This window comes from Pezoporus wallicus, unplaced genomic scaffold (assembly GCF_028554395.1).
Source record: "Pezoporus wallicus isolate ANWC-B61680 ecotype Strahan unplaced genomic scaffold, APGP_CSIRO_Pwel_v1 contig_5542, whole genome shotgun sequence".
Lineage (NCBI taxonomy): Eukaryota > Metazoa > Chordata > Aves > Psittaciformes > Psittacidae > Pezoporus > Pezoporus wallicus.
The window spans coordinates 2,637,203-2,649,731 of NW_026640165.1; the positions used below are offsets into that span (position 1 = coordinate 2,637,203).

Below are 12,529 nucleotides of genomic sequence, written 5' to 3' on the forward strand. Positions count from 1 at the left end.
CTCTACATGGTCAGTTGCTGCTCAAGTGCAAGGTGGAACTGCAGATCTTACAGCTTACTGCCATCAAGGCAGCGTTAAGGTTTGGCTGGGGTTTGGTGTATGTTTGTGCAGTATTTGTTGGGTTAATCTCTCTCTTTTAAATGTATTTGAACTTTGGATTTCCAGGTGTCCTGAGATCAGGTTTGGGACTTCACAGTGATATCGTGCTTTACGTGTTGTCCTGTTGGTACATCCATAGGGAAGATTTCTGGTGGTGGGTTGGCCATCAGTGCTTAGCATATTCCTGTTCCACCTTGGGCTGGCTGGCTATTTCTTAGCAGAACATTTAGAGAAGTGGGTTCTTTGAATTTGCTTTTGAAAGTCAACTGCAGTGGTGGTAGCTCCTCTGAAACATGCCAGGGTTTCTGTTACTCCACAATCTCACCACTTGTTGCCAAGCTGTCACTCATTGTAGGCATCTTCATTCTGTTTTTTCTACTGTCAAGAGGGTCATATTCTTCACATAAGTACTCAGTTGACCTGTAAATCATAACCCAGACAGATGTTCATCTCTCTTTGAAGTCTTCTCCTCAAGTAAATAACATTGTTTGCATATCAGAGAGTGATGTCTGCAATTGATGTGGTTGCAGCTGAAAAGGTTCTCTAGGTACAGCTGTGACTTGTGGTCCCTTTAAACAAATGCTAATTTAAGAAAAGAAAAAGAAAAAAAAAGTTGCCAGTATTCCTTTAAAATATTTAAAATATTGTTGGCACTCAAACTGAGTACCTATTCCTCAAGGTACTTAATTTCCACAAAGTCCTTGCAAATAGAGACACTTTTTCTTTCAGTAGCTCAGGCTTGGTTCACCTTTGGTCTGATTCTTATTTTTACTGTCTAATTAGAAATGCTTCTTCTAAATGATTTCACTGTGTAGAAAAGAAAGCATAGGCTTCTTCTCCTTATAACTTCACTTGACCTTGGCACATTCCATAGGCATTACTGATTACATCCAAAGTATGCAGCATATCGTTAATTCGTCAGTGATGTAAGGACTAACTTCTATTTGACCTTAAATCCTTGCATGCAGCATTTTTAGCTCGAAGCCCTGCTGCTGCAGCTCTTTTTGCTTTGTGTGATATTCATGTGAATGGTCTTGGCTTTTTTATGACCTCATGCATGGTAAAGGCTAGTCATTTGGAGGAGATCTGTAGATAAAAGGCAGGTGTTTAAATTCTGGAGTGTTCTGCTGGTTATGCTTCCAAAGACCAGGCTTGGGAAAAAGCATGTTTTTGAATGTTGGTCTAGGCTCAAAGACCTTGATAAAATAGCAGGGATTACATTTTTCATCTTAATTGTACCTTAGTCAGCTTTTAGAAGACAAAGGGTAATGGGTTTAAACATAAACAGAGGAAGTTTAGATTGGATATAAGGAGGAAGTTCTTTACTGTGGGGGTGGTGAGGCACTGGAATGGGTTGTCCAAGGAAGCTGTGAATGCTCCATCCCTGGCAGTGTTCAAAGCCAGGTTGCACAGAGCCTAGGGCAATGAGGTCTAGGGTGAGGCGTCCCTGCCCATGGCAGGGGGTTGAAACTAGATGATTTTTAGGTCCTTTCCACCTCAAACCATCCTGTGATTCTATGATTCTATTACTAGCCATATTTATATTGAAACATCATCTATTTCCTTGAAAATTATTTAATATGAAGTTTTTTTGTTATTTTTCAGGTGTTCAAATGAAACAGCATTCAAAAAGGAAGATTTGTTTTGGGCATACAATTTCTGCCCCACTCCATACTCTTGGACAGCACTTCTGGGCCTTATTTTGTACTTGGTTTTCTTTGCACCTGGTAAGCAAACATCTGTTTTCACATACAAGTTAAAAAATGTAAAAGTAAAATGTCAAATATTGAGGCTCTGTGGTAAATTTACTTTTGGGTCCAGCCATTAAACTGAGGTTTTTCCTTTTTTTCTAATTCTCAGGGATGGGTCCTATGCCCTGGACTGTCAATTCTGAAATTTACCCCCTTTGGGCTAGGAGTACAGGAAATGCGTGTTCCTCTGGAGTCAACTGGGTTTTCAATGTGCTCGTGTCACTGACATTTCTGCATACAGCTGAATACCTGACATACTACGGTAAGAAACAGTGTGAGTCCATGCATGCAGCACTACCATTGGCACATAGATTTTCTGCTGATTCTGGGTCGCTTAGTTGGTTTTGCTGTGAAATGTCAAGTGTGAATGTAGTGTTCTCAACCCACCATGGTTTAGTAAGACTAGAGATGCATCTTACTAAGATATGAGCTGCCTGGATCATAGAGTTTGGTCCAGCTTTCATGAGAAACATTTCTTAACTGGGAACCTAAACGGTTGATTGAAACTGGGAAGCTAGAAAAAACCCTGCTTTGGACCTGATGAAACATGCCAATTCCCACTCAGGAGGCAGCATGTGCATTTTCCCAGTTCATTATGGTATCCAAGGTCGGTATCAGATGGTCCTTGCAGAATTATCTTTCTAAGATGCTGTCGCCCCGCTCCCAGCTTTTGATTAAGTCTTTTCTGCTGGGGCATGCGGAGAGTTTGTCAGATTACTGCTCAGCCACTCCGGTACAAGTCATTTAAATTACATTAAACTGCTAGGGAGTTGCTGTGACCTTCACGTCATTGCTAGTACAGAGCTTTCAGCTCTACTTGTCATTCTTTTGAGTCATCAGTCTAGAAACACATGGCAGATAAATGTTTGTTGGTCCTTTAGTACATTCTCTGCCCCCCTAGGTATGCTGGGTTGTGGGTGGGAACAAGCTCCTTCTCAGTGCTAATTGTCCCTGCAGAGGAGTTGTAAATAGCAATTAGATGTAAGAGTCACAAGTGTTATTTTAATCCTGGCCATTTCTTTTCTGCTAAAGTTTCTCATTTTAGGGGGCTCTCTGAGTGTGTCCTTCACTTTTAAGTTAAACTGAGCTCTTGACTTGATATGTAGTTGTTTAATTGCTGTTTATTTTAACAGCAGGATGAATTTCCCAGAAAAGGTGTGTATTCCATGTGAAATAAAATTGCTTTTGTTAATTTACTCTCTTACGGAACAATGCAGTAAAGCTCCAAGCTTTGCTTTTACGTACTCATTGGATATCTGCAGCCTGCTGCTTCTGCTGCTCCCTCTGCTCTGGAGCAGAGGAGGGATAGGAACTGACTTCTGAAACTGACCGTGCATACTGTTTTACATTGCAGGAGCCTTCTTCCTCTACGCAGGGTTTGCTGCCTTGGGACTGGTTTTCATCTATGGCTGCCTTCCTGAGACTAAAGGGAAAAAACTAGAGGAAATTGAGTCTTTGTTTGAAAACAGGCTATGTACATGTGGTATGTCGGATTCTGATGAAGGGAGGTATATTGAATATATTCGGGTGAAGGGAAGTAATTACCATCTTTCTGACAATGATGCTTCTGATGTGGAATAATTTTCAGCTGCTGGTGTATTTAATCATTTAAAAGCCTTCTGGGGGAAAAGCAGCTCTCTGATGACCTCACTGCCCTGCTTCTGGTCTGGTTCTCCTTTCTACTGTCTAGTTAAAAATGCCTTCATGTTCAAAAATGCTCCATTTGGGAGGATATTCAAAATGCTAATGTTTTCTTGATAACTCAAAGCAATGGCTTCCAAAAGAGATTGAATTCTACAGTTATGTGAATTCACCATGTGTGTGCAACACTGCACCATCCCGAGGTAGTTAGTAGGGTGCACTGCACCAGACGAATAAAGAAGGCTATCCTAGATGGTCAGTGGTGGTCCTTATCTCCAATACTGACAAGGGGTACAGAGTGGCTAATCAGAAAGCAGCCGTTTGTTGGATCCCCACCCCACAGCAGCCTGGGAAATAGCTCTGCTGTGCAGTACAACAGATGACGAGTGCATAAGCTGCTGCAGTGGTAACCATTGAAAAGGTGTAACTGATTAAGAACATACAAATACCTGCTATGTCTGTGGAGGAAACGCTTACCAGATTTGCCCCAAGAGAATTTCCATTTTCATTTATTTGAGATAACAAGTAAAGAGCTATACTTGCCTGAGGGGAGCTTCACTAGGGTAGCAGACATCTGTGTTACACCAGGTTATCTTGCCACTGCTGCTCTCAAGTACACACTGCAGTCAGGGGTTAGTGTTTGTGAGAGAAGCTGCCAAAATTAACTACCTAACAACAGGAAAACAGAGCTAAGCGTGTGTCTGCATGTACAAATGGACTGGTGTTTATGGCTGGGTACAACATGGAGGCCTCAGTTAATTGGGAAAAAAATTAATTTTGTTTTCCTTTTTTGCATTTGACCATTTGGGTTTGTACCTGGCTTTGAACACAAAATATCATGAACTGAAAGAAAGAAAAGGAGGGGAGGTGTTTTGTGCTGCTAAACGCACAGTGGTCATCCCTCCTGCACCTTTTGTTCGTGAATAATCCTATTGCCTTCAGTTTATCTTCATATGTGCAGAGTAGACGAATCCCAGCACACCAGCACATTCTTCTTTCAAATGCCCTTAGTCAACCAGTGTCTTGCTGGATCTAAAGAGAAGTATTAGCAGTGGGCAGAAGCCTACATCTCATGTTAATTGCCTTACTGAAGCATTGCAAAATTGTCAAGAAAATGTCAGACACAAAAATCAACTGGGCTGCCTTTAGCATGGTAATGAAAATGTGAATGGGTTTTTATTCACCTGCCATGATTGCTTGCCTTGGAAAATTGAATTTTATGCAGTTACATAAAAATATGATGTTATTTTTTTTCCTTGCCCTGCCCTTGCTGCTTTAAGCCTTCAGAGATACGAGTTTGAAAGCATCAGCAGTTCAAATTCTTATCTTCGAAACATTTGCTTCATGAAAGAATGTGGAAAACCTTCTCTGCCTGTGGGCTGCCCCCCACCCCCCCCCCCCCCCCATTCATTTGGTAAAAATACATTCATTTTTCACTGTGTAAAGGTTAAAGAAGTTGTTTGGTTCATTAGCTTTTATAGAGCTGCTCTGTGGGCTTGTCTTCGGTTGAAAAACACTTCGAATGTAGGATTACTATCAAAACTGAGACTGGACATTTGTTACTAAATTACTTTAATTGGATAACGTTGGGTTTTGTTGTAAAGAACTCTGACATTATGTTATCTGAGCTTCTGTGAGGGGTGTGCTTACCCTCCAGTTACTGACCTTCGGCAACTGGCTGCATTTTATGTTACTGTCTTTTTTACTTCATTCATTGAGGAAATATTTTTGGAGAGAAAACCTTTTAAAGCATTCTGTGACTTGACTGGGATTAAAAAGGGAAAACGTAGTGGACAGAGGGAATTTCAAATGAATCGCTGACAAGAGTGGCTCAACCTTAAACATCAGCTTGAGCAGTGAGGGGGCTGGATTTTCACACTTTGCATCTTGCCTCCCCTTGAAGCGCACAATATCTCTGTGCTTGAGAGCACAGGGTGTTGCAAACACTCAGGTCTCCAGACCTGTCTACAAATGCACCCGCCATGGGATGCCTCCGTTAGGCTGTCACCACTTTGAAACCTTCACAGAAGGTGCAGTATGTGAAATGAGAAAAAGGGATACTTGGCACAGTTTTAAGGGCAAATTTGTTTCTTTCTAAATCCAACAAATGTGTATTTGAAGATCCTATTTTGGAACAGTTTTGTACCCAGAACAGCATGAATAGGTGTGTAACACCCAACCTGCGCTCATATGGTTGATAGGCTTAAGTAAGTGTTTACGGCTTTTGAGAATAGGGACTTTTGGTTCTGATCCCCCCAAAATTCACAAGCCCACACTCACTGTTACACCTATGAATGTTCCCTTGCTTGATGTGTTTTGCTGGAGCAGGGCACAAGCTGGGAATTGTCCCTGTGCCAGCACAGTATTAGTGCTGACCTCAAGCTTCGTTGCACTTGTGTCCACAGGTAGAGGAAACCACTGCACTTATTGGGCGTAACCAAAGGAAAGTCACTGGAAAGATCACTATCACAAGATCAGCCTTTTCTGTTTTGCAGGCAGTGCTGGGGGTTTTTAGCAGCAGAAGACCATCTCTCTCTGCCAGCCCTGTTTCACGGATGCTCTCAGAAGTGGCACTCGGTTGTGTACAGCACTGGGCTCATTTTCTCACACGCGTTCAGTCTTACTGAAAGCAGTTTCCTGAAGGTTTGCATCCCTTACCCTTTTTCTCAAGGCAAAATGATTGAACTTCATTCATTTTATTTGTCATTGCTATTGGCTATGAGGGTGCAAAATAAATTAGGTTCTTGATTGTCGCTCCCCCTTTCCTGCCTGCAGAGTTGGGTTTAAGTCTTCCTTTTAGGGTTGCTTTACACCAAGACAATATTCCATACCTTAGAAATGCTGAACCTAGTACGAAGCATCCTGTGTAATACAAATGAGATCAAATAACTGCAAATCAGTCTTAGCAATTAGGGTTTTATTTTTAAAATCTGTGAAAATTTATAGTGTACCAAGAAAATTAAATGTTTCTATTTTGCAGAGATTTTTATATTTGTGCGTATTTTAAGTTTTAAGAGATTTTTGCTAAAGGTAGACTTAGCAACATTCCAGATAAAAGAATAAAACTACAGTGTAGCTGAATAATTTCTTATGACAGGATTTTAATTTATGAAGTAAATCGTGTCTAAGCACAATATCATTTTATTGAAAGCTTTCTGCAGAAGATGTGCACTCGTTTCTTCACAGGGACAGCACACTTAATTCAGGTATTCTGTGCATCAGGAGTGCTGGAGTAATGCTGGCAGAGTTGGACATATTTATAGACAACACTGAGATATTTCAGTTCTGATTGATCTTCCGACTCTTCATGTTGTCATCTAACAGCAAGGATAAAGGAAACAAGTCCTGATGCATTTTTAATCTTTTAAAATGTATTTCACATTAATTCATATATAGTAGTTCACTCACCATGTTGAAATTCAAAGTGTTGGGGGGGCGTTGAGATAATTTGCCACTTCTTTCTTCCCTGTGTCACTTTGCTGATCAGAGTCATCTTTTAACAAGAGAAACAAACCTGTTTGTAAAATAGACATAGAAACAAAGCAGGGCCCAGGACTCATTTGGAGAGCTGAACTGCATTGCTATGCGTGCACCTGAGACAGATGGTAGATGTTACTACCTTGTGAGTTGCAGTGACAGCCCCGCCAGAAATTTTGGGACTAGAGCAGATGCATCCTGAGGATCATTGTTCCGACTTATTTTGGTGTGAATTGGTAAATTAGCTTTTCACTGGTGCAGGAGTTAGGGTTGGGAGGCAAGAAGAGAGAGATGATGTGTTAAAAGCCGCACAAAGTCATGTTTCAGTAGAGATTGGTGTCATAGCCAAGAGGAGCAGTCTCTGGCTTGTCTCCCATGTGGGAGAAGGATGGTGGGAACAAGGGACTGTCCTTGGTCCTGTGGATGGGAGCAGGAACACTGACAGACTAATGGGGGAGAAACACACAAGTGCTCTTCTCCCTTGCCTACACAGAGGTGAGAATGTGGCAATGGAGTTTGCAGAGCTAGTGCTTGTTACCTTGGTGAAATCTTTTGCCTTTCTTAGTCACTTGTGTTGAGCACTGTTTAGACTTCCAGGGGCTGCTACAGGCTCTGAGCAAGGGTCTTTCCTTCACCCATGAGGGTGTTGGGCACAGTCCCACAGGTACACAGTAGGCTAATAGAAGATGGACCCTGTATTTGTCAGCTTTATACCCAGCTTTCTACTTAACATCAATTCTCTTCTAACATGGTCTTCTTGACATTTTACTTGTACTTATGTAAAAGGGTTTGTTACCTGAGAGATAGAGAAAAGGAGAAGGAGGCAGAGTCTTTACAGTACAGAGATCTCGGGGTAGAAATGAAGGCAGAAGAGGCAGTTCTGCAAAGCACTTTAAAGAGTAAGACGTTTGTGCACTTTTTTCTGAGAGAGCCAAGCTAACCTAACCCATTCCTCTGCGTTGGGTAGAAAATCGAGCTTTGTGTACCAGGCCAGAAGCAGACAATGCCACAATATGTGCTTTATGGCAAAATGTGTTTTTATTGCGGGTACCATTTACAGCTTACATGTAGCTGCTGCCTATGAAGTGACTCAGTCGTTCTCTGGATTTTAATGAGTCACATTTTTGTGCAAAAATCTTAGTGGTTTTCTATCGATCTCCATCACCTTGTGTACAGTACAGTTAAGCATAATCCACAAAGTGGTCTAGGTTGTGGCAGTGTTACAAATGTCAGCACAGTAAAATCTAGGTGAACATTGTTAAAGAAATATTGTTGTTTGTGATACTGGGGGTTAAAACTCCTTAAAGGCAACTATATATAGATTTTAAAAGTCTGAAAAAATGGCAGTTCTTATCTATTTTGTGTATGTTTTCATATAGAGGAGTTTTTTATGTGCCAATAACCATCACTGTAGTGTTTTGTAAATGGGTGTTAATAGTGTTCCAGAGTTCTGTATATGAGAATATACTCTAGCCACAATACCTGTTAGTGTGAACCAGCAGCATGTTCTTAACCTTCCTCACGCCTCTTCACCAGAGGTACTCACTCGTCAGCTTCAGTAGAGCTCACTCACGCCAGGGGAAGTTCGACCACCATCAGGCCTCAAGAATACAGATTTCATCTAAATCCCCACTTCTTCACATTGTCCTTAGGTGGTTTGTTACATGTGAATGATCTGGCATGTGTAATTATAAAGCTTGAACTCCAGTTGTAGTCCTCTATTCTGTTGAAATACGGTTTGTCAAAATTTGATTTGGCTTTCCATCGCGTTTATGTCAGTTTGGGGCACACTGGTTAATCAGGAATATTGTCCACCTATTTCTAAGGGAAACATTCATTTCTGAGATGTTAAAATAAAGGCAATTGTTTCTTGCTGCCTTAAACATTACACAGACTTTAGAGAGGACTGAATGTACGACCATCATCGTGACTTCTGCAGGAGAAACTTCCTGGGTCCTCAGCAGCTGTGATACGAGTCAGTTTTGTGGTGCTGGGATGCTGCGTTACACACCCTGCCTCCGGCATGCCTGCCAGCTGTTTGATTTTAAGTGTTCAAGTAGTCCCCCTGAAATCCATAAGATTATTCATATGCTTGATACTCTCCATGCGTTCAATGTCCTGCTGGTCCAGGGCATCACTGGGAAGTGGCACAAGTCACATCTCTGCTTTCCATCATGAATCTCACGCCCCTACAAAACCACCAATCAGTTTTAGTCTATGTAGAATATTTTAGACATTATTGGAGACCAAATGGATAGTAATAATGCCATATTGAATAAGAACATGCACATGGTGCCATCAGGCATACTGTAATCCCTGGGTGCATGTTACGGTATTCAGTACAAAACAGGTTTTGGCAAAACTAATCGCTGGGCTGTCCAAGTTACTTCTTAACCATGTCAAACATGTGCCATTTCCTTTTGCAACCAGTCAAGCCTACAATGTATGAAAGTGGTGTACATTTTCTGGAACTTAAGTGATGTAAAATTATTCAATTGACTTCTGATTGCTTTAATGAAGTTTGGTCTTTACATGAAAATAAATATCTTCAAAGAATTGTCAGTGCCAGAAGTGTAAATGAACAAAATAAAAGGTGAGATACTTAATAACAGAATCTTTCTCAAGGTTTCCTTTGTTCAGGTATTCGGGTCACCTTTTAGAGCCGCAAAATTGCTTTGCTCAGCAAAATGAGCTAAAATAGCCCATGGGCTTGCCTGAAATAAGTGAAGGGTGAGGATAACTTTGAATATGATCTCAGTAGGATGTGTTTGAAACCAGAGAGCGTTTCTGTGATGATGGCACACTGGGCAAGTGTCCCTTTCTTCCAGAGGATTTGTTTGAAGAGCTGAATGCAGCTACACGGAGCTGCCGACTGTCTCAATGTCCCCTGCCCAAACACACACCAGTTTTGTGACAAGTTATACCTTCAGACTTGATTATCAACTGGGGATAAGGAAGAAGTTGCTATTTTCTAATGGGGAAATGTCCTAACTCGACTAAACCGGCTAAAGCCAGTTTGATGATGAACCATGGCCATGCCATGCTGGGGGCTGCTCTGGCTGTGCTCCCCAGTGTGGCAGAGGAATTGAATCCACTGGAAATTGGTCCTGTTACCCCGACCTACTGCAGGTACTATGATTGAATCCTTGTGAGATCCAGAGTTGCCTCTGACAGAGCTGTAGCCTTTTGGTCCGGGACACAAAGAGATCACAGCCAGCAGCAGTACAGCTGATGGAGAGATAGATGCTGGCAGCGGGAGACTGCTTAGCAAATGTGTGTCTGTGGCAGTGCTTACTTCCAGGACGGGAGAGAGGGAGCTAATCATGGTGCACTGACAGGTTATGTTTTTAGCTTTCTGGCTGATATTGCTTGTAAAGGTGATGAGTGGCTGCAGTTCAGATTACTTGTCACCAAATCCTCATAACAGTGTTGTAGGATAATGAAAAGCTGGTGGCTCTGCTGTCAAACACTCAATTTTTTGCCTTCTCCCATTTCCCTCTGCTCCAGCTACTATCACAGGACACCTACTGATGAATTGATTTCTGCTGAACAGATTCTGCCACCTGCAGAATTGAACTGCAGGCAGCAGCAGTACTTGCTCCCACATCTTTGTGAGCATTTTCAGGGCCAGGCCCTCAAGGCATTGAGGCCGGGTGATGCTGCATCCTACCCGAAGTCATCCATACAGTGCTGCGTGGCCTTAGCTTTGTGTACAGTGTGAAGTGTTTGCTTTCAAGGCTGCTACAATTCACAGGAGGTAGGTGAGAAGTTAATGGTAAGCTTAAACAGAAAGTGCTTTTTCTCTGATCTTGGTGGTCCCCCGCTGGGTCCTGCTGGACTGGTTGAAGAGACCTGCCAGGGAACATCTCCTGAGCTGCTGTCCCTCCAGCCCCTGCCCACACAGAGCTCCCTGCACAAACGTACTCAGGCTCTTCAGCTGCTGCAGTTTCATTTCCAGCACATCACTTGACCCAAAATGAACGGCATCTCAACCCTTCTCCTGATGGAGAGATGAACGCATTCAGCCCGTCAAGCAACTAGCTGAAATCTGTGGGGAAATAGTCACATGCATCTGCCATAAGCCAGTCCACCAGCCTTGGCGTGGGGCTGTCCTGTTCATCAGCTGGTCACCAAGGCAGGTTTACACTCACTTGTTTGACATACATGACCTACCCTGTACCCGTGTATGTAAGTAATTGAGAAGCTCTGCATAGAGCTGAAATTCAGAAAGCTTTTGCCTTTTGAGAGTTAACTGCAGGAGTACCAGAAATATTTTCTGCATCTTGATTTTGATAGAAAAAGAGGCAACAAATCCCCTCTGAGGCCTCTAGAGAGACGTGTGGGTTTTGTTTGATTAGACGGTTTTAGGGGAGACCTTGGGTCTGAGTTTCAGAAGGATATAAGGATCCATCTGTTTTTCAGATGAGCGAGACCTCTGCCTTAGCTAGCACACGATTTTGGGTACTGTGAAATCCCATGGAAGTGCTAATAGAATCCATAATGCCAAAAAGAAAAGCAGGGTGTCTTATTACAGAGCAGTAAGCTGTGTATGTGGAAAGAGAAGCACACATCCAAAATAACCTGCCCATGGTCTTACAAGACATTAAGATGTAAATGTCACCAAACGTGGTACTTGCCTAAATCTCGTCAAAGGTGGTGAAAGGAGAGGTGGGGAAGGTCCACACCTGAAGGAGCAGTGGGGTTTTGGGGCCCATCAGGGAGGTGGTTGGAGATGCACAAGCAGTTTGAGGGCAGAGAGGGGCTGGATATTGTTAAACTTCATAATGAAGGTGACATGTGGAGCTGAGATTGGCTCAGGTTGCCAAGGAAACATGAGCAGAAAGAGCAAGGAGCAAATCCCTAGGAGGGGCTAGAGGAAGGAAGCAGGGTATACGGTATAGGGGACAGTTAGTGTGGGGACATGGTGCCTCTGCCACACCACTACCCAATGACAGGGACAGTGTCAGGCCATCCTGAATGCAGGGAAGCAAAGACAGAAGAGGAGCACTGGGCTGAGGATGCAGCAGCTCCTGCTTAAGCACTACAGGATTGCCTTGTGTAGCAAGTCAGGATGCAGCAGTGCTTTTCAGAGCCATGGCAAGAGAGCACGGCATTAGAGGAGAGCCAGGCAGTCTCACCCTGCAGACCAGCAGGAAGACAGGTACTGAGCACTGTCAGCCTCTGGTAGATAACGGCACTGGAGTCCCTTAGTATTTGCTCCCTATGGTGCCACCTCTATGCAGAAGTTGGTTTTCCTTTTGATCTTCTAAGCAGACTGAATGGTCTAAATCTCTCTCTAAAGGTGTTTCTCTTTGGTTTTTCTTTTTCTTTTTTTTTCCCCAGGATCTCAGATAGTCACAGGCTTGTTCTCCAATTATTTTTACATTTACATTTTTGGGGCACTGCACTGCAGCTTGTTCACTGCTTAATCTATCAAGAGACAAAGAGAGAGAATCACCCGCACTGTCACCCTGTCCCTGGCGACAAGGCATGGGAGCAGGGTGAGACCTTGTCATGGCATTCTGGGCCGCAGAACCCCTGACCTGCATTTGTTTTAGTCC

The 12,529-nt window shown here is 42.8% G+C and overlaps 1 protein-coding gene across 2 annotated transcripts in view; it reads left to right on the forward strand.

The window, feature by feature from the left end:
• The window catches only part of SLC2A13 (solute carrier family 2 member 13), a 161,623-nt gene extending 152,652 nt beyond the window's left edge, over positions 1-8,971 (forward strand). Inside the window, exons 8-11 of one of the 2 annotated variants that reach the window (XM_057417791.1) lie at positions 1,705-1,826; positions 1,960-2,112; positions 3,205-3,333; positions 5,987-8,971. In XM_057417791.1, coding sequence (XP_057273774.1) covers positions 1,705-1,826; positions 1,960-2,112; positions 3,205-3,333; positions 5,987-6,006 — 424 coding nt within the window. In that variant the 3' untranslated portion in view covers positions 6,007-8,971. Of the gene's footprint in view, positions 1-1,704; positions 1,827-1,959; positions 2,113-3,204 lie in introns of both variants that reach the window. The other variant, XM_057417790.1, reaches the window with a different exon arrangement.
• Positions 8,972-12,529: the final 3,558 nt, after the last annotated feature.